Below are 21,390 nucleotides of genomic sequence, written 5' to 3'. Positions count from 1 at the left end.
CTTCAATACAGACTTGCAATGAAAGCCCAGATGTTTCCATAAGAATCTGATTTATCTATTAGCATTAGTTAAGTGCCTTAAGCGAAGGATCTGAGATGAGAAATCCGAGGTGGAGCCCTACAGGCTGCGTATCCTTGGGCTTGACAAAGAAAGGAGTCTCAGTAGTTTTGTGCAGCATCCAGGAATGGAGATTAGCATGGAGCCATCAGCAGCGCTGCAGTCCCTCCCTACCCTGCTTCTCCTGTCAGACCGCCTCCTCCCTGCTTGTCAGGAGCTCCGACGAGGAGCTGTAAAAACCTTTTCCCCTCTCCTTAACAACTGCAAAACAACACGCACACACCCCGGCTGAGGTGCCTGCTTTTCTGAGGCCTCTGACAGGACGTGCTGCAGGCACAAATTGTAATTCATAAAGGTTAAGGGGGTCAATGCCTTTTATTACCAGTCTGAGTGCATCCAGCTTGATGGGGCGGGCATGCAAATGGAATGTCTCAGAGTGTTCTATGCAAGAACTCAGACAGCGAGTGCGTGCGTGCCTCTGAATAGGAGGAAGTAAAAGGTGGTGGTGGGGAGGGGGGGGTGCGTGAGATCGGCTGCTCTCTCCACCTTCCACAGCCATGTAGGACCACACAGCCGCTGCCCGGTTAATTAGACGGCATGACATTGACCTCAGGTAGTTAACGGCCACTTTGATATATGCCGTCTTGCAATTAATATATTGTAAATCTTCCATGTTTTATCATACAGGCTAGCTCTGACCTATACGTGTCTGCATTGCACTTGGGCCGACAATACATTCTTACATTTTACATTTGCATTAACATCAGCGATGTAAAAAGCTCTGTCACATGATAGTTTTTGTTTTCTAAGCTTTCTCTTTCCTACTTAATTAACAGGAAGATTAATAGGTTTAGACCGAACCAGGTATCACAAACAAATGTGGTATATTTATGAAACATATACCAAGAAGAACAAATCTGTTCTGGTTAACGTGCCAGTGAATTTTGGAACAATATTGTTGTTTCTCATCTTATTACCATGACCCCGGCAACAAAGGCTATGATTACATTAAACCCGATTGCACCCTCTGCTGGACCTTTAGAGAAATGACCGTCCTCTTGGTTGCTACAAGTAATGTTCAGGCTATTCTCGGTCTCAGGCTGAACGAGGCATATCATGTGGAGGTTTGTGACTTCTTGAAACATAGTTTTACCAGATTACGTGATGCTAAAACTTGATACTAAATTCAATGAGGTGAAGTAGACTGTTAAAAAAGGAACGCAACTCCTCCAGCAAAGTAAAAGGCTCAAAATGAACACAAAGCAAACTCTGCGAACAGAGTAAATTAGAATAGAATCAAATGGAATAAAATGGAACAGAAGGTGATAGAATAGAATATTACAGAATGTGAATAAATCAGAAGAGAATAAAACAGAACAGAATACAATAGAACAAAACAGAAGAGAAGCTAATTGAAAATAACACAATAGAACAGGATAGAAAAGAATAATTTTGTTCAGGTCTTCTGTGATTGTTAATGTGTAAGATCTTTCGCTATATCTTCTTCAGCATTTCTGGTACATGATGCACTGATTCTGTGGCTTGTGGATCTGTGTTGGCTGTGAAACCGGAGAGATCATACCTGAGGAGCCACTGAGACATTCCTCTCTTAAAGCCAGCATGCAGCAAAGGCGGACTCCCTGTGCTCATTACCTTTCCATCACAGACCAGCTGCTGTGGAGTCATTCATCACGATTACAAATCTGCCCCGGTGTTGGTAGCCTACAGCTCCACCATCAGCCTGCGAGATGCACAGGCAGGGCCCCGAGCCATCAGTCCCCTCTGGGCAAAGTGTTAAATTCACACCACAACAGGTGATAGTAGCGGACCGCGGCAGACAGCTTTGGTTATGAGGGAAAAACTCATTTTGAAATTCTGCTTCTCCTGCAGCCAGAATGGAAAACCATTTGACAAAAAAAAAACAAGGTTATAGATGTTGTGCTGGCATCGTGTTGATTACAGTATCATGTTGAAGACATTTTAAACAGGGATTTCTCCTTCTTTCAGCTTGATCCACTGGAAAAGGTGCCGCTGTGCTGTTATACACAAATATACAATATGTCCGAATTTAATTAGGATCACACTAACCTTGTTTAAATTGCCATTATTTCGTGGTTTGACCCGCAGCAATGCAATTAAGCCAATAATTTTTTGCCGTTGAACTAGAGCCTCATTGAGCCAAGGTCAAAGAATGGGTATCTTAACATCAACAATGTCAACTATGCAATATCAATAACATGGGAGTGTCTAATGAACAGAAACAAATGCAATGTATTCCCCAGAAGTCTGCTATAGTTGCATTCAAACTTCCCAAACATGCTCCGTATTATGATAAATGCCATTTAAATAAAACTTACCCATTGAAAACCCCACTTTTCCACCGAATTAAGTATTAAAAAACCAAAACTCCCATGTTTTTCATGTCTCTTTAAATTAAAATCTCTTCAGCTTCTGTTCAACATTTAAGTAGAACTACCAGACCAACAGGAGTTGTCTGTTTCCATCAATATTACTTTAAACAATATAATTAAATGTAATCAATGATGTAATTATACAACGACCATTAATTGACACGGACCGTGTGTAAACAAAGGTTAGTTTTGTGAATGAGCATTTGCTGCCGGGAAATTTTAAATAAAGTTTTTGTGAAATGACCTTCCAACTGTCATCATCCGGGCCTCTACGTGCGTCATATCGCGCATGCGCACTCCTCCACTGTGTTTCGACCTTCTGCAGTCGGTAAGTGTGTAATGGCAGTTTGAATGAGAAGCGTAGCGTTGTAAATCCCGTTGCATCCTCTGTCTTAACTCGTCGTCGCGGCGCACAAGTGAGGATGGCATGCAGAATGGATGTGAATGTGCACATGAATGCGTGTATTTTCTCTGTGGAGCGTTTTTACACCCGTTTGACCTTACTTCTCTCCGGTCTTCCTTCCTCAGAGAGACCCGGGCTTCAACCAGATTTTGACCGAACCGGTTAAAAACGACCTAAATTAGAAACATGTACGCCTGTGCAAAGTTCGTCTCCACGCCGGCTCTGGTGAGTCCTTTTTGTCGTCGTTGTGTTTTCACCGTGTGGGTTGTGAGCTCTGCTTTTCTTTTTAAATGTCCCGAATGAATCCGCTGGGCCTCTGGCTGAACTTGACTGCAGCCTACTGACAAGGGTATATCATGCTAGGCCAACAGGCTAGCTAGCTAATGCTAAAGCGCAGCCTTACAGCTTATTAAACGGCTGCAATGTAACCTGCCTATTTCATGAGTGAGGTGCATGTAAGTTATCTTCGGGGGGAGGAAACCTGCCTTTGCATTAGCTTGTACTGTGGACATTTTCAGTAATGGCCGTTAGCTAAGGTCATTACAAGCCTCTGTTGGTGGGATATATTGTTCACCTGGAAACTCAAACGTGGCTGATTAATATGTACAATCTCATTGGTTATTAGGGCACTTTGTCCTCTCAATTAAATGCAGGCTGTTGATGTTAAATCATTCCCCAAGGTCATATTTCTGTTTCTAGTAGCGCTAGCATGCTAACTAGTTTAAATTACAATGGGCCAATGTGTTAGTCAGCTTGCCATTTAATGGTAATTGTAATTTGCCAGCAACATGGATGAACAAAAACAGAGTGACTTTGACAGCAGACTACTCCATAGCCATTAGAGGCCACAGGTCAAAGTGTTTGCACAGCAGTGATAGACAAAGTGACATTCAAGGTGCCTTCCACCTGCTTGGACTGGGAATAGTTACCAATGGTCTGTTTCATGACTTATTCAGCTTGTGTGTGTTGTATCTGTGGTGTTCAGGTCCGTGCTGGTTCCCGGGCTCTTTACAGACCCCTCTCTGCCTCTGTGCTGTCCAGGCCTGAGCTCAAAACAGAGGTAAGAAGAAATACAGGATTTCTACTGGGGCTGCAACTGCCATTCTACTACATGTGAAGGTTAACTTAGAAATGGTCATGTTTTTGTACTGGATAGGTGATCATGAACATTGTAATTTAGACGTTTAATCAGTTATTCATCACTAATGCCCTTTGTTTTAGTGCTGTTATGATAGACAAATTCAATTTTCATCTCATGGCATTGGCTGTAAAGGTGAAAGTTTATGATTTTTCTTGTCTTGCTCCAGAGCGGTGTTGCTGTAATGCCACAGAGCCCCCTCACCCAGGTCACACTGAGGGGCTTCCAGACCAGCGCTATCAGCAGGGACATTGACACCGCTGCCAAGTTCATTGGAGCTGGAGCTGCCACAGTCGGAGTGGCTGGATCCGGAGCTGGAATTGGGACCGTGTTCGGCAGTCTCATCATCGGCTACGCTAGGTTTGTTCTCACGACCTAGATCCTGAAAATATTCAAATTCACTTTGGATTAATAGTTTTGTGGTTCGTGCTTGTGTTTTTCATACTAACAGTTTATGCTCTTTGGCAGGAACCCATCTCTGAAGCAGCAGCTGTTCTCATATGCCATCCTGGGGTTCGCCCTGTCTGAAGCTATGGGACTGTTCTGTTTGATGGTCGCTTTCCTTATCCTGTTTGCAATGTAAAACTCTGCTGTCATACAACACTTTCATTACCAATGTGACTACATATTTTATTGTGGCTACCAAAATTGTTCCGTGTTGGTGTCATGGAAATGTACATTTTCAAGACTTTCAGACACTGCTGAAATACGCAAAACATGTATTGTACAGATGTAAGAAATTACGTGATTAAAATACATGTATTTGACTATTTAACGTGGCGGTAACTTTTATGTCTGGAATATCATGCTAGCATAATAGAAAGCAAACTGATCTCTTGAATGTCGTCTGTGAAGCATCTGCTTTGAGTTACCATACGTCAGCCTTCTTTTCACAGCACATCACATGCAAGTTTTTTGGGGTCCACCTGAAGGAATTCTTGGTTTAGATGCAGTTAAAGAGTACTGTAATTAAGCAGCAAGTGAGTGCTTGCTTTTGTAAATGGCATTGAATAAATCTAGACAATTTAATTGAGCTATATAATGGTTTTTGACTTTGTTGAATTTCCTACCGAGTGTTTAAAAAACAGACTTTCTGTAATGGAAGCTGCTTCGATTGGACTGAATTTTGTTCAAACTGGAACATGTCAATTGTTTCAGAATACCAGTTGTCGTTTACTATTTCAGTCAGTTATTGATGAAAAAATGCCAAACATCTGCTGGTACCAGCTTGTCCAAAGGAAGATCATTTTTCAATTGTGTGTCACTGTAAATTGAGAATCTTAAGCTTTGGTTTGTTGTCGATCAATTTGAACCTGTTGGGCTTGGTTATGGGCTTTTATTTTTTTAGATACTAAACTATTTATAAAACCTAAACTTTCAAATCAAAGAACAAACAAACTAATGTTGAATACCAAACAAAATAAAGCAGGATAGCTGACAGTTTAAGATTGAAGTGAAAGCAAACATATGTACACGTACATATTTATTAACCCCTTCTGAAAATACAAAAAAAAAAAACAATGACTCCTTAATTGGGTAACTAATAGTTAACCCTGGACAAGGGGCGCTCATATTGAAAGATAACGCAGGCTGCCACAATTCCATTATTTAAAAATGAAATGGTTATGAATGCATCTTCAAGGTGCACTAAAACCAAACATTAAAGGAGTATGCAACTTGCATAAATAAAGTTTATTTTATTTATATATATATACACACACACAAACATATAACAAAAAATAAAGCCCCACATCAATTCTAGATTTTTTAGTGAGGGCGATGGAGTAGATGCAGGTAACTAAACAAGTATTAAAAGTATTTGTGTGTCTACACACGCACACTATTCGTTCAAAAACGACCTGATGATCCTGGCTCTGTTTGCGTGACGTTTACGGAAGAGCCTCCATCTGTTCTCGCGATATTTTGGTACAGACGTGGGATTTTGGGGGAGATCCAGGGTTTTGGCTGGGGGGTAAGTCACCACTTATGCTGATAACGAATGTGTACACAACGCGAATGTAAAAGGCATAATTTCTGGCACTGCGAGCTACAATGAAACGACCGCGAAGTAAACGTTGACACCTCCTCTGTTTACAGAGAGACTGTGGTCCAAATATGGCGACGGCTGTGTGTTAACGCTGGAGCTCGCGCTACACTACGGAGGCGACTTGGAGGCAGAAAATAACCTCATAGGTTTTGTTGTTTGCGCCTTTTCCCCCCACCGTGATATTTAAATATAATAAAATCGGTAAAAGTGTCCGCGGGGGATAGCTCAGGGTGCTCTCCTCAGCCGCACACCCGGACCAAAACAAACGGGACCATCTCGTATGATGACACCGAGGTGTAAACAACCGAAGCAGCCCGCCCATCATCGATGCTGCTTTGTCCAAATTTCTAGCTTGTCCCTCTCAGGACTTTCACCTGTAACTCCAACCGTTAGTCGCGCGGGAGCTCAGCTCATCTGCTGACATTTGTGCTACAGCCACATTGTGTATTCAACGTTTGGAAGCAACCACAGTCGTCAACAGTTGTTTCTTACATGGATGCACATCTCTAGGTGTGATATTTAACCCCTGCGCGTGCCTTCTCTTTGTTTGACCTCAGGCTGACATAACAGGAAGTCCTTAATATGAGTGATGACAGACCTTTCCAATGTACTGCTCCAGGGTGTGGACAGGTAAGTCGTCGGTGTTATCACAAAATGTTACTGTTTTAATTTCTTTGTCAGTGGACAGACAGTAAAGCTGGAGTGTGATTTATAATATGAACTAATAATACATTAAAATCACAAATGTATGTAGATATAATCAGTTTTTGGTTGGAACTGTACAGAGCGTCGTTTTAGGCATCAAGTCCACTCACATAAATATGTAAATGTGGACAGAATATGAAACTTATACTTATATTACACACGTTTTGTCTTTATCTGAGTGATATTGATGTTTAAAATTGGCCTGTCTGTTTATCTTTTTTCAACGGTACATAGAGATTCACAAATGAGGATCACTTGGCTGTCCACAAACACAAACATGAGATGACCCTGAAGTTTGGCCCGGCAAGGAACGACAGTGCCATTATTGCTGGTCAGTGCTCCTGAAGTTGAGTTGTTTTTTATGAATGTATTATACTCAACGTTACATTCTTGGACCTGAAGGTTTCCTCCCTTGCAGACCAAACTCCTACACCTACCCGCTTTTTGAAGAACTGCGAGGAAGTTGGACTTTTCAATGAACTTGCAAGTCCGTTCGACCACGACTTCAAAAAGGCAACTGAAGATGACGTTAAAAAGGTTGTTCGCATCGCCATCTTACCTTCATTTTTTTTGCCCTCTGCTTAGCATTTATATCACTGATGTGTTGTATTGATTTATTCTCGCTGTTACATAGTTACCATTGGATTTGTCACCTCTCGCGACGCCTATCATACGCAACAAAACAGAAGAACCGACGGCTATGGAGTCCCATCGAGATAGCCCTCTGCCTCACCCCGAATCGACTACGAATGATGACAAGGTAAAGCCTGGTTGAACGAGCTGTTGCTACTGTTTGTTTGATCACAGGGAGTCTACGAGGTTGTCATGAAGAGTGCATAGCAGGTGTTCAGTTATATAACATTTTACATTTACAGTCTTCTAAGGATCATTGTACCTGGTGATGATGATGATAATAAGTACCTTTATAATAAGAATAGTTATGCCATGATACCCTGAAACTGTGAAATCCTCATACCGTTACAACCCTACTTAACAATCTGGTGTTCATTAAATCCTTCCTGCCGCTAAGGTCTTGTATGATGTTTTCAGGATTTATCTTTGCAGCCAGCTTCACTGCCAACATCCACTATAGTCCATCCTGCATCTCTCCAAGTTCCCAATGTACTTCTAGCAACCTCAGAGGCTAATGTTGTAATACAGCAAGCTCTCCCATCACCAACATCTAGCTCTGTTATTACCCAAGTCCCATCCACTAATAGGCCTATAGTGTAAGTAACTCAAAACGTCCATTTTTCTTTAAAATCATGGTTTTATTAAGTCATCTTTTTTAATATTTGTGCCGTTTGTTTATTTATTGGTGAGCTCATATTTCCATGAGGCATGTGCTTGTTTTGTTTTGTATTTATTTGCACTCAGGATTTTTTATTTTATTTTTGGCTGTAGACCTCATAAGTCAACATCAGGATAGCTCACATATATGTCATCACGATATGATTCCACTATTGAATTATTGCCCAGCCTTACGAAAAACTATGTGTTGCAGTGACGCATGGACACGGATTATGATGCTTTCATCCTAAATCTGGCTCCCTGGTGAAGCAATTTAAAAAAATGTATCCGAACCCACACAAATAATCGACGAGGCAATGATCAATAAAGGAAGCAGTTTGTTTGGAATGTTCCCTTCAGATTTTCGATAGTAAAATATGCTTCAAATTGAAAGGCATAGGTTAAAATATCATGTATTTAAATGAATACTTGAAAACGACGATTTAGTGGAAACCCCACGTGCTTTTACCAAACCAGCAGTCCATATCTGATGCCACTTATGAGGTCTAATGTGATGACACAATATGTTTTCTAATAACTTCATAATAATTGCTTGAACCTGTTACACAACGGGTGTATTTTTGAGTTGGATTTTGTTTCGGTTCCACTTTATTTCCATACGTTGTTGCCTGATTATGACATTATGCTGGAGTAGTAGTAGCAGCCACCCTTGTCTTTAATGTGACAGATTATGTTTTGTGTGTTAATCACTAAATTGTTTGTTGTTTCCTTCACTGGGATTTGTTTTCTCTCTCTCTCTTTCCCCCTTCAGCCCAGTGTCTGGCACCTTCCCCGTGCTCTTACAGCTGCCTAACGGCCAGACCATGCCAGTCGCTATACCTGCGTCTATTACAGCCTCAAGTGTTCATATTCCGACTGTGAGTGTGCTGTCCGTTATATCACTTTAATGTCGCATTTCGGTGTTTATGGGACTGTAAATGTTTACATTTCCTTGTTTTCTGAGCCCTTTAAGGCTTTCAGCCCAATCACAAAGCCCCAGAACAGAATGAATCTTGAGGTGTGTTGTGTGTTGTCGACTACTGTTTCCATGGACAAGAATGAACCAACTAATGAACAAAAGCATTTTGTATAGATAAATATATTTCAGTCTAGTGTCGAATAGCTTGATGCTGTGCTGGGCGCATGTTTGCGGTTGTTGTCCTTCCAAAAGTGAACATACCACATATTTCCTTTGCTCTACTTGGACAGAGGGACTATTTACTGCTTTTGGCAGCTCCAGATTTGGCATTGAATTCAGAGCTGTTGAGGAAAAATAATGGACTTTAGAGTACAACTGTGTGTCACAGTGGCAAAGACACAACATTTGGCTGAGGCACAGCAGGCTCCGGTCCAGAATCCTTCAATACTATTTGTCCTTGTACAATTAGAATCAACACTCTTAATTTCTGGCAGAGCAGATAGATGATACTACTAATGTGTTTTGCAAAGCAATTATAACCGCAACCCACGACAGTGTCTCGTGCAGGAAACATGTTGTAAATCAAGGTCTTTTTGGTCTTTTTAAGTGCCCCATATGGAAGCTTGTCTTGTTGTTCACAGTAGTCCTGGTTGTCTGTGTGGAACACTGAGCAGCAGATGATTATCTCCTGATAGCAGCACAGCAGGGAAAAAAACCTCTATCTTCCTCGTCTGCGGGGATTGGGAAAGCCGTTGACGAGTAAAAGAGGGCAAAAGTAGACCGAGAACACGAGCCACCAGTGGGCCTCCCTTTCACTCGATCATTTCCTCCCCCCCACTTTCTTTCTCTCTCGCTCCAGCTCTCCCCACCACCCTCTGTCTCAATTGTCAGCGTCTGCGGGAGGAGGCCTGGCTCTGGCCTTCCGACTCGTGTCTCTCCATCCTCTCCTCAGCTTCCCTGCCCATATGCTCTCACGCAGGCAGGCAGAGGTTCATTAGCGTGCACACTGCATCTCCATGTGGCGCTGCCTCCACGAAATAACAGGCCATCCAACCTAATGAGGCTGAGATATGAGGAAACTCTGAGAGCCTGCCGCGGCTGTGTGTGTGTGTGTGTGTGAGTGTGTGTTGTGTGGGAGCGGCGCCTGCCTTTTTTGCAGCCGAAGAAAAAAATATTCTCAGTGCTGATCCGTTTGTGTGTCTCTCCTGTCAGCTTGTCAGACCTGTCACCATAGTGCCTAACGTCCCCGGGATCCCAGGACCTCCCTCGCCACAGCCGCAGCCTCAGCCTCAGCCCGCCCAATCAGAAGCAAAGCTGGTATTAATTGTCTCTTCTTTTTACATCAAGCATTATTTCCATGTTAAGTCTGTCATTTTCCATCCGAGAGGCATAATACCAACCAAAGTAATGAGGGAGCCTGAAGATAAGTGGCTTTTCTTTGACCAGATAAGGGCGCTCGTGACAGGTTGGGTCGGAAGTATTCCAAAAACTGTTGTTAGATTTTCATTATTTTTTTTTATCAATGCACTTTCCACCTGGATTTTACCGTCTAAGATATCATTAAAACATTTTCTTTCTGCTTTCTAGGCAAGGATTTGTTGATTAACCAGTTATTCAATCTGAAATGAATCAAATAATTATTTTTGTCATATTTTAAGCAAAATGCTCAATGGTTCTAGCTTCTATAATAATAAAATCATAATAGTAGCAATAATAATGATGATAATTGTCTTTGTAAAGTACCTTTCATTAAAAGATGCAGCCTAAAGTGTGTTACAAAACATGCTTTCATATCGTAATAGCCCAAAAATAAGACTTACTTATTTTCTTTTACAAATACGAATTTAATGATTTGCTCCTCTTTGTCAGACCGGGAACACGGAAAGCTCTTTATTCTAATTATTGCTGTGTGTGGAGAGGATGGCCACAGCAGTCCTGTAACTAGGACCTCCTGTGTGAAAAGTGATAGTTGAAGGGTCGGGATATGAAGTGTTGAGAGGGAGATCAGTGGCAACGTGATGAAGCACGGATCACAGAACCTGTAAGTGTTCGCAGCATGCTCCGCCTGTGGAAATTAACAGATAAACTGCAGAGAGGAGGTGTGTGTGTGTTAGACTGATCCTGACTGGCGAGGAAGAAGTGAAGGGAGGTGGGGGGGGCGGTGGTGGTGTTGTCGGGGATCATGGGGTGTGGAGATGACAAACGCGGAGACAGCGTTGTGCTCAGCATGCCGTCACCGGGGCCAACCGGAGGGGGGCTACCAGCAAAAGCCAGCTGGGGGCATCCTGGCACACGCTCAGCGAGGCACATTAAGTCGGCCTCACCCTGCATGGAACCTTTTGTTCAGCAGAATCCTGCCTGACCTGACCCCCCCATCCTCTCACTCCCGGTGCCTCCCACTGCACTCAGCTCATCAGCAAACACCTAATGAGCCCACGTCAAGAAAACAGACCCCCACTCAACCTGCCCCGCTCCCCGCCCCCACCCTCCCTCTCAGGGGGGCGCGGAGACGGCACTTTACAAGGACTGATGATGCTGCAAAGACCACAATAATGATAATTAACTTGCTGAATTTAGAAGATTATGCTGTTAATTAGTTGCAAAATAAAGATAAGTAATATAGTAGCAGATGGTTGAATAACACCCATGAGATGGAGGGTTATTACACTGATGAGGTTTCCATGGCAGAGATGAAATATGAATCTGACTGGCGTTCCCCTCTTTCTATGGGCCATTCCAAGAGAATAATATCTTGTTTCTGCCAGAAGAGCTTCTGGAAGGGTATTACACGATAAACTAATTTGGTAGATAGATTGGTCTGGCAAAGGTAGTGGTTAGAATAATGTGCTCCTCTGTTTTCTCATGTAAATGTATTCCCTCTCACTTTGTTATGGCTGCGAAAGGCTCGTTCACTTTCACCTTGTTTGTTCAGCGTTTGATGCTCGAGGAGCTGGCTTGTGAATCATGAACGCGGATCTGTAGAGAAACGGTTTCTGTGAATGGTGAAGCGTATGCAGTTAATGTTCAAAGAAGTGAATTGTTATTATTATTATGTATTTTTTTAAATAATTTGGGTCACATTATGTGCCGCTGGCATTCATCACCTTTGGTAACCATAAGATTACAGCCTAAACATACGTGTTTCATCAGCTTCTTTGCCTTGTTTCTTTCAAGATGATTTAATTCTACTTTTTTAGACGTTTCTTAACTAAAGCAGGATTTATTCCCTCCATAATCCTATTTTATAAGCCTGATTTGGATTTGAATACATTTGATTTTGAATACTATAATATAAGTGCTTGTAGAAGGAGGATATTTCACATAATCCAGTAACGTCCGTGGTGATAATGTCAGCGGTGATACCTCTCTTCTTGTTCTCTGCTGACTGTTTTAAACTCAGCTTCACTGAAGCAAGATGTTGCAGTCTGTTCACTAACTGCTGATACTAGAATGAGTCTGGCGTTCTTGGTATCACTTTCCTCGACATCACACATTTTCATAAGCCGTCGAGGGATTTGTTAGGTTGTGTTAGAAATCCAGGTGAAAACATTTAAGCCTTGTTTGTTGTCCTTGAATTTAAAGTGTCTGTCAATTAGATTTGAATTTTAGATCACTTTTTTTTATTATAATAAGCTTCTTTCTGAATGAAAATCATAGTTATATAGTGTAAAACAAATACCTCAACTGCCAGTGACTAGACTTTGGTACCCTAATACAAGTGTTAAAGGTTTCCTGTCAGCTCCTTTTTACCGTGTTTACATAACTGAATGTTCTTCCATTGCTGAATTCTCTTCCCAGAAACTGAAAGCCACGTTAAGCCAGCAGCTTCCTCAGGTAACCAACGGAAATGGTGGTGAAGTCCAGAGCAGCGCCGTCACCCACACTGCTGCTCCCACTTCTCCCGCCCCGACCCCGAGTCCAGCCCCCATCGCGGTCCTATCTCCGGCTCCGGCTCCTCACCTGCCCACGACCGAGGAGCCGTCTCCCAATCCCCTCCAGCAGCCGGCCACCTCCACCACGGAGACGCCTGTAAGTGTGCACACCTGCAGTATGTTTCACAGAAGAGACTTCTTTGTTTCTGTAATCTGCAGATATGCATACATAATAATCCTTATAACTCGTTCAAGGACAGGCGTCCTGCATCCAGTAGGCCTGCATGTTGAACTTCAGTTATGTTTTGGTACCGACTGAAATGTACCTGTAATATCAAAAACAGAATTATAATCTTACATATATTTTATCTAGGAAAAGTTCTTGTATGGCAGCTAGTTTTAAGACTTTTGTCAACTAAAAAAGGTGTTATGTAGAAAAAACATTTTATATTTCTCAGAAAAGATGTTTCCTCTCGGGACGAAAAAAAATATTGTCAGCGGTAGAATAAAAAAAAAGTTCCAACAATACCCATCCCAGATGTAGACACGTCGGTGTGCTCGTTAGCTTTCTGTCTGTTCCTGCCTATTTATAAAGCCTTATATAAACACAACAGCATTATCTGTCAGTTGTTTAAATATGATGTTGTTAAGATGACCTGAAGCTGGATTTGATTATTGTTTTCCTGTTTAAACGGGCACGTTAAATGTATTACTTGGTGACACTGCTGTCCTGATCATCACATACAGGCCACTAAACTGAGTATATAATGTGATTACTGCCGTATTTTACGAGTTTTAACCACATCAGTTCAGTTTCTCAGTGTGGACTATTCACAACGATGACAGCAGTACATTATAGATGTGGTTTTGTTCTGCCAGTTATTTGTTTTTGTGTTATTGTTCTTATTGTTCAGGCTTCCCCAGCGCCCCCTGCGCAAAACCCCCCAAGCACAGGGGGGCGACGACGCAGAACCACAAGCGAAAACCCTGATGAGAAGCGGCGCAAGTTCCTGGAGCGTAACAGGGCTGCAGCTTCTCGCTGTAGGCAGAAGAGGAAAGTGTGGGTCCAGTCTCTGGAGAGGAAGGCCGACGACCTCAACTCCATGAACGGATCGCTACAGGTGCTCTTTACCTCCTACACTGCATGTAACAGCTACCTCATCTTCTTCTCCTTTCACACATCAATATGTCGGCTTGTGAATGCATGCGCGTGTCTGTTTAGCACCATGTGTTGCCGGCGCCGGCGTTCGCACACAGACTTTTCCCTTCTGCGGTGATGAAGTCATTAAAGCCGATTAAGAAGAGCTGCCGCGTGACAGCAGCGGTGTGCGGGCCCTTTACATCGATATGTCCCTGTCAATAAAGATGTATCCTCCAGATGTCAGCCGCGCACAAGCGTGTCTTCGCTTCTGTCTCGGCAGTTTACTGAATGGCCTCAAAAATCTCCTAGGGAAAGGTGTCTTTTTGAACCTTCATTTTGCTGGAAGCAATTAGGATCTGATGCTGACAAGTTCGAAACAGTTCATGTATCCGCTGTCTCTGTTGATAAGTGTGAGCCGGGGGTGCGGCACATCGGTGTTCCAGACAATTAAATGAGATGTGGTGTTTATTTGCTCACTTGTCTTATTTTTTTCCACGAAAGCGGAGTAAGATGTGGAATGGTGGAGGAGGGGAGGAGAGGCGGCGGCATAAACGCATAAGTTCATGTCGTTAATATGTGGTTCAAAAACACTTGTCATGAGTGTGCTGTTGGAGAATGCATTTGAACACAGGCAGATGAAAGGGGAAGGATAGGTGAGTGGACGGGGTTATAAACAGGGCATCGCTGTTAACTACAAAGAAGGGAACAACATGTGGCGGAGAATAAAAGGGCGCTTTATATGAAGGCATTAATCAGCAGTGCAGTTTTTGTAAAAGCCCCCCTGCTGACATGGCCCAGCTGATCAGTGAAACTGCCTCTAATGATGCACAATTATTTTTACATCATCCTTAACTGGCGTTTTAATGAGGTGTCAGGCCAGGCAGCTCACAGGGCTCGCAGCATCACCATTTGCTCAATTTTGATTAATTCACAAAGTTAGAAACAAGTTTAACTCTCAAAAGGCCAGTTTTATAATTCCAGCTATGATGCGGTGCGGCGTTGCTGTAGCCGGAGCGTGAATGTCAGCTTTACTGTCGTCGTCCAACAGAACACCTTCGTATTTTCACTGCTGAGCTGTTAAAGTATTTATTTCACGTCAAACTAACGAAACCGTTTTGTCCTGGATGTTAACATTTCTGACTTTTGTCTACAAGGGATCCACATAGAGGAGTGGAGGGAGAGGATTGTGTTTATATTAACTGTAAATGGCAGCAGTCATGGTGGGAAACGCAGTGAATATGGCTTTGGCTAAATGCGTTACATACGCTCCTTCCAGCTGTGTTTTAAATCTGTCTTACAATAGCTGAGTCCTGCCAACACCAGCAAGACTAAACAGATGGAATCAAATAAATTGGCTGCTTTTAGACTAATAGATTAAGCCGCCCGTAGTCCTTTTTTAAAGGAGAAGAGAAGGAGCTTAAATCTGCCATTGGGTGTTCTGTGGGCCCCCGGCCGCTCTAAATCCAGTTAAAGTCACCTTCAGCGTAATGTGGCCCTCTTTTTTTACGACATGCAGAAATCCCCGGCCTCCCTCGGGAGCTGTAACGACACGAGAGTGTAAATCTCGGCAGCGTCTACAAAGTTGCACTGACAATGCGAACAGCTCACCTCCTGACAAATGGTGCTGGTCGGGAGCCAGTGAAGGCCCTTAATTATTGTGCAGGAAAAGCATTAATGAAGAAGTGCATCATACTTTATTCTGAGTTCATTCATTACGCCGCTGCCCTGTGTGCGCTGTTTAATGTGGAGTTTATCTGCTGTGATGTAGCGGTCATTTAGGCTTACTGTACAAACGAGGGCTTGGTAATATATCCATATTATGACATCAGACTAGATGGGGTTTTGGTGTAACTGTTGTTTTTTCCTGATTTTAAAAGCTGATTTACAGTAAAGTGATGTCATTTTCTGATCTTCTAATATTTGCCTTTTTACCCACGTAGTCATTATATCAACATTTCTGATGATTATTGATCAAACATGAGTAAATATTTTAAGAAGGCACCACAATATCGTTGCAATATCGATAATATTTGGTCAAAAATATAGTGATTTTCGACATTCGCATTTGCAAATATTTTCTTTTTTAAGTAAATATATCAGTATCTGATTAAACGTGTGCCTAAAAGTAACAAGAACAGTGTTGAAATGTCGAGATCGAGATAATGTAGAAACTGTGTCATCATTACACAGTTTGTCCACCAGAGAGCACCATCATATTTATTTATTTTACTGTAAAACGCAGTAAAAAAAACAACACAACTATAAGTTGGTTGCGTATCTTCTGTGTTAATAAATTGCTAGTGGATGTTTCATTGTTATCAAACTTGTACAACTCTCCAACATGTTTTCCACTATTTGAATAATCAACGTCAAGAAATCTGGCTTTCCTCTGGTTCTCAACTATGTGCACATGTCGTCTGTTTGTCTCCACCTAACGATCTGCTGTGCTGCACGCTCCAGGCTGGAGTGACCGTGTTATTGAGTGCTGTTGTGCGTCTCCCCTCTCTCAAAGAGTGAAGTCACCCTGCTGAGAAACGAAGTGGCTCAGCTGAAGCAGCTTCTTCTGGCTCATAAAGATTGCCCCGTAACCGCCATGCAGAAGAAATCTGGCTATCACAGTGAGTAATGCTCCATTATTCTCAGCCCGAGGCTCCCAGCGAAAGGCTTCTAAAATGAGCTCCGGCTAACCACGAGAAGGACATGTTTTACTTATGGCCAAACAGAAAGAGCTATCGACATATTAGATCCCCTTTAAGAAAAAAAAAAGTTTGCAAAAGTTACGATATTTATGGGCGGCGTGGTTTCAGACAAATTCCCCCCGACGGCATTGTCTGAGTGTGTCCATGAGGCCACAGGTGGCATCCACAGGAAGCCAGGTGTTCACTCCTCATTTAACACATAAATAAATGTTTGTCAGATGAAACTAAATGTCTGGAAGGAAGGATGCTTTGGATTGTCAAGAAATGAGCACGAGCTCTATTTTGTCACACCATGCGACGATCATGAATATCTGAATATGTGAGGAGGATTCTTCCGTTTGGTCACATGGATCTCATTTAGAATTATATCGCCAATATTTCTTCGTTTCCCGGAGACCGGGTTCTCTGTCATTCCGGTGTTTCCGGTCATAACTCACCCTCCCCTCGCAGATGAGCCGGTACGCGGGGCGAGAACAAGTGGCGCTCCGAGCCACTTCTCCACTGCGCTCTAAACGCCGCCGCTGACTTGTATTGACAATGATTGCCTCTGAAATGAGTCCATTAAAGCAGCAAGCTTGACAAGACTGCAGAGCGTTGTCGTGGCGGGACGTCCACCAAAGCTTGGCTGTTCATTATGAATCCCTTATTGCTAACCATCCCACTGACACGCGTCATGTGCATTATGGGACTGATGGTTTCCAGGCCAGAGTGGGCTGTCAGAGCCAGGTCTCATTTGGTATCGTCTGGATAGTTGTGTTTTTTTCTCTTTTAAGAAAAGATCTGCAGATGAATTGGGTCATTTTTTCTCATGTGTTTGCTGAGGACGTCTGTCCCGTGGTTTCCATGACATTTGGAGCACTTTTCATACCCTGCGTGGGAAGATATAACCTCGTCCAAATCCAAATCCCCCTAGTTGATCGGTTTGGCTCGTGACAGGTGGCACAGATTTTAGACAAGGCGACTAATGTGAGAATGAAAATAAACGTCTGCTGGAATCACAGAATGAAATAATCCAGAGTTTTGTTCCTTCACACTGTCTTTACAATAGTTTAATTTGAGTTTGAGCTCTTTCAACTTTATCTAGTACTCGTACGTGTGTTCAGATGAGTTTTTTATGCACTTTACATCACATGTACAGGTGTTACAGCTGATTCAATATGTTCTAAATGAAATCATAATTTATGTTTTCTCAAATTAGCTGAGCTCCTTCACCATCTTTCCCCCTGGCAATTGCATAAGTACGCCCTGAGGCACGAGCACCCCTGGTTGGGAATCACTGAAATAATCGATCTTGCTAATTAGTGAAGCACATTATTTGATTCTGACTGATCCGTGGCTCTCAGTCATGTAAAGCCCCCCCCCCCTTTTCTCACTGTTATACATCCCGTAAGGTTACGCTGCTCCCCAGGCCTGGTAATACCCTTCATCGCCTGCCCAGGCGTAACCATGGCAGGTGGGAGGAAATTGCCCAGACTGCCCCACAAACAAGCCAGGACATGCTTTCACTTGGCACATGGAGCCGTCCATCTGCTTTACAGCGAAAGCCCACTTCAGAAACCGAGAGAGCAGAGAGAAAGCTCCGGCCGCCCGGGGGACACTCTGAGTATTACGATATATCAGACAGCCACCCCTTAATGTCGTTAGGAGTAATAATGCTCACTTGAACATGGAACAAAACCACCAAGCTGATTTATTCTGAGGTTGACCTTCTGCATAGTAAAACAGCGAGGGAGTTTATAGCGCTTTGACATTCACTTGCACTAAATCACACGGTCAAAGTCCAGTCAAGCAGGCAGACGAAGCCCCTAATGTGGAGACATTTGTACGGCACTTTTAATTGCTCCTTCTTGCTGTGGAATCTGTATTTCACGTTCTCAAATACGAAATCATTAATTACAAAGTGCCATAACAAGTGACTTCATATCATTAACAATATTAATTATCACCGTGCGCCTTATTCCTTTTACGAAACAGAGCATGAGAGTAGAGTCTTTTTTTTTTTTCATCTTTTTTTTTCATCAGGATCCAATTAATTCAATGCAACTGCCTAACAGCTGGTGGCATTTCGACTCCAAGTCTTCCCTACTCTCCAGTGTGAGCATCATTAAAATCAGGTGCTGTAATCATCTGTCGCTGCAGTAGTTGGCAAGGTAACAAAAAACAAATGAGAATGCAGTTAGGGATGGGAAACACTGCCACATGCCCCAGAATGTAATGTACCCTTATGATGTGGGTTTAAATTGACATTGGAGCTTTAATTAAAGGAAGGGGTGCAGAAGTAGCATTATGGGGATTAATGAAATGGCTCTCACACACCACATGCATCTCATTACGCCTGCATGGCTTCCCCGACCCTTCCTGGACGACATCAGGTGAACGTCGCAGGTAAACGCCGATGTGAGCAAACATTGTAGAGGTGCGAGCTTCTTCTTCTCCTCTCCTCTTTTCCACAACGCAGTCTCGGACAAAGACGAGAGCTGCGAGGAGATGTCGGTCCCCAGCAGCCCCCAGAGCGAGGCCATCCAGCACAGCTCCGTCAGCACCTCCAACGGCGTCAGCTCCTCCTCCGCCACCTCGGCCGCCTCCGCCCCTTCCAGCGCCGCCGCCGCCACCGCCACGTCTAACCAGAGCACAGAGGAGAGCCGGGCTCAGCCTTCGGGGAGTTGATCGTCCCAAACGTCAACGCTGCTCTGCTCTCAAACAGAGGAAAGGAATTCTCTCTCAGCTTCACGTTGAACCCTGCTGTTTTTAATTTGTGTATGTTTGGTCCATTTTGTCCTCCTTGCTTTTTTTTGAAAAATGCAAAATGTTTTCTCTGGAATTGTTGAAGACAAAAAAAACAGGCACTTTAGTTGTAAAATATATGGTTAAAAAACTGATTTTTTGTGATTTATTTATTAATCTTATATATAATTTAATTTAAAAGCGATCGGCCTGAAGGTTTGATCAGTGAATTGTTAGAGATTTTACCAAAGTGTGTTTTGGTTATTTTGTAATTAGTCTGCTTAAAGCAAGTTACATACATTTTTTTCTTTTTTTCATAATTTGCCTTTTTCAGTTTTGCACATTTTGAGAGACGACAGGTTTTTAGAGTTTGACAGTCCACGAGTACTGGCAGCTTTTTAGAAGTAGATTTGAATACCGTCACGTTACACAAATGTAAATGGCTGAATCGTGTTTTACATTTGACAACTTCTCCGTGAGTGAGATGGGCTGTAGAGGCGTCGCGTAGTGAATGTTTGAGCTCGCCTCTGCTTGTAAAACTAGTCTTAAGGAGGCGAGCCGGTTTAGATTAACGTGTTATTTCATCAACATTCCACCTGTAGTCTGATTGTTCCTGAAGCAGTGATTGTAGGATTGCAGTACCTTTGACTTCATTCAGTGCCATTAATGTTTTTGTACAAAGTACTTCAGTACTTTTTTTTAAATAATGTGGATTACCTTGATTACAGCTGTTTTCTCAGATGACGGCTCTCATGAACATAGTTTCTCACTAAGGAAATATAGTTGTATACCGTCTTTGCTTTATAAGTGACCGTTTATGGCTTTAATGCAGAAGAACATTGTTATTTACATGATTCTCGATGACATTTTTAGAAAACAGTGTAAATAACATCAATGATGCATTTGCTGTGATCGTTGTGGGTGTTATGAACTTTGTTTCTTTTATAGAATAGTCTGGTTTCAGTAGCTGAGCCCTCCATCATTAGGATAGGCCTCCTCCTGACTCAATATCTTGTCATGTAAACTTAAAAGTGTTCAGATGTGAACTGGAATCACATCCTGTATATTAGAGCAGCACGACCGCCGCCTGTAAGAATTGTGAGCATTTCATCATTGAAATAACAGTAGGAAGCAAATCACACCTCAGAGTCCGTTTGCCTTTTTCTCTTCGTCTGTACCGGCTTACTACTGTGTAGTTTTATGAGAAGCTAACATGTTGTTTTGTTAACGTATGATTTATTTATATTTTATTGTTCTGTGCTATCTGCATGAGGTAATGATTCTCTGCGAGAATTTAACTCTTTATTCGATAACGTCTCGGTCAGATAAATATCATTAAACAAGTTGTTTCAACTTGAGTTGTTTGTGAAAGCTTTGGTTATTTGTTTTACCATGGCTTAACTGCAAAAAAAAAAAAAAATACAAATATAAGGAGAACTGTGTTGAAAGTGTACTTGTAACTTGTGAAAGTTCTGTATGAAGATTTTAATTGATAAGTTGTTGTAATAAACCTTTTAATATCTCTTTAAAAATCCAGTTTCCATTTAATTCTCCAGATGGAAAGATGCTCTAGAGTATGGGAATGGTGTAACAAGGAATACACGGCTGTACATCGTGTTTCTAGCAGTAAGATGATAATAAACTCCACACAGGCTTCAGCAGCTGTTAACGTTATACACTCTGATTGTAGCTTTCACACAAAACCCCTGAAGTCTGGAAAGCTGTTTCTGCTGCACATCAAATGTTTCTTGTGGTGTCTTCTGCCACCTTGTGGAAGATTCAAGTACTGACGTTTGTGTCTGCTTTGGGATGAAAGTACTTTTACCTACCACAATGTAAAAATATTCCTATTAAAAGTATAGTTTAAATTTACATTTTAAAACATCTGTTCATGGTGGAGATAATTTTAACAACTTTACCACATCAGATAATGCATCATATTTTACATATTATTTGTTAATCGCATGTTTTGTGTGTTAAATCT

The 21,390-nt window shown here is 42.3% G+C and overlaps 2 protein-coding genes across 8 annotated transcripts; both read left to right on the top strand.

The window, feature by feature from the left end:
• The first annotated feature begins 2,799 nt into the window (after positions 1-2,799).
• Positions 2,800-5,042, top strand: atp5mc3a (ATP synthase membrane subunit c locus 3a). The gene is made up of 5 exons (XM_084022235.1): positions 2,800-2,884; positions 2,997-3,096; positions 3,857-3,931; positions 4,179-4,369; positions 4,478-5,042. The coding sequence occupies exons 2-5, from the start codon at positions 3,058-3,060 to the stop codon at positions 4,590-4,592; spliced, it is 420 nt and encodes a 139-aa protein (XP_083878361.1). The 5' UTR covers positions 2,800-2,884; positions 2,997-3,057; the 3' UTR covers positions 4,593-5,042.
• An 873-nt stretch (positions 5,043-5,915) lies between these two features.
• atf2 (activating transcription factor 2) lies at positions 5,916-20,938 on the top strand (the record flags this gene model as incomplete). 7 transcript variants are annotated; one of them, XM_084022229.1, is made up of 12 exons in its annotated part: positions 5,920-5,981; positions 6,614-6,686; positions 6,996-7,092; positions 7,180-7,298; positions 7,396-7,521; positions 7,812-7,990; positions 8,824-8,929; positions 10,183-10,287; positions 12,769-12,999; positions 13,757-13,963; positions 16,496-16,601; positions 18,705-19,134. In XM_084022229.1, exons 2-12 carry the CDS (start codon positions 6,639-6,641, stop codon positions 18,713-18,715), a joined length of 1,335 nt encoding a protein of 444 aa, XP_083878355.1. In that variant the 5' UTR covers positions 5,920-5,981; positions 6,614-6,638. The 7 variants fall into 7 exon arrangements, 5 of the variants coding, with proteins under 5 accessions (XP_083878356.1, XP_083878357.1, XP_083878355.1 ...); XM_084022228.1 differs by lacking the exon at positions 18,705-19,134 and adding an exon at positions 19,141-20,938 and having other exon boundaries at positions 5,921-5,981; XM_084022230.1 differs by lacking the exons at positions 10,183-10,287; positions 12,769-12,999; positions 13,757-13,963; positions 16,496-16,601; positions 18,705-19,134 and adding an exon at positions 9,830-10,112 and having other exon boundaries at positions 5,916-5,981.
• Positions 20,939-21,390: the final 452 nt, after the last annotated feature.

Source organism: Eutrigla gurnardus, assembly GCF_963514095.1.
Source record: "Eutrigla gurnardus genome assembly, chromosome: 12".
NCBI classification, from domain to species: domain Eukaryota; kingdom Metazoa; phylum Chordata; class Actinopteri; order Perciformes; family Triglidae; genus Eutrigla; species Eutrigla gurnardus.
This window is presented reverse-complemented; position numbering and strand designations above follow the sequence as displayed.

Coding starts and splice junctions, on each gene's coding strand:
- atp5mc3a (XM_084022235.1), top strand. CDS start 3,058: ATGTACGCCTGTGCAAAGTTCGTCTCCACGCCGGCTCTG. Junction 3,932..4,178: donor GGCCTGAGCTCAAAACAGAG/GTAAGAAGAAAT, acceptor GTCTTGCTCCAG/AGCGGTGTTGCTGTAATGCC. Junction 4,370..4,477: donor CTCATCATCGGCTACGCTAG/GTTTGTTCTCAC, acceptor GCTCTTTGGCAG/GAACCCATCTCTGAAGCAGC.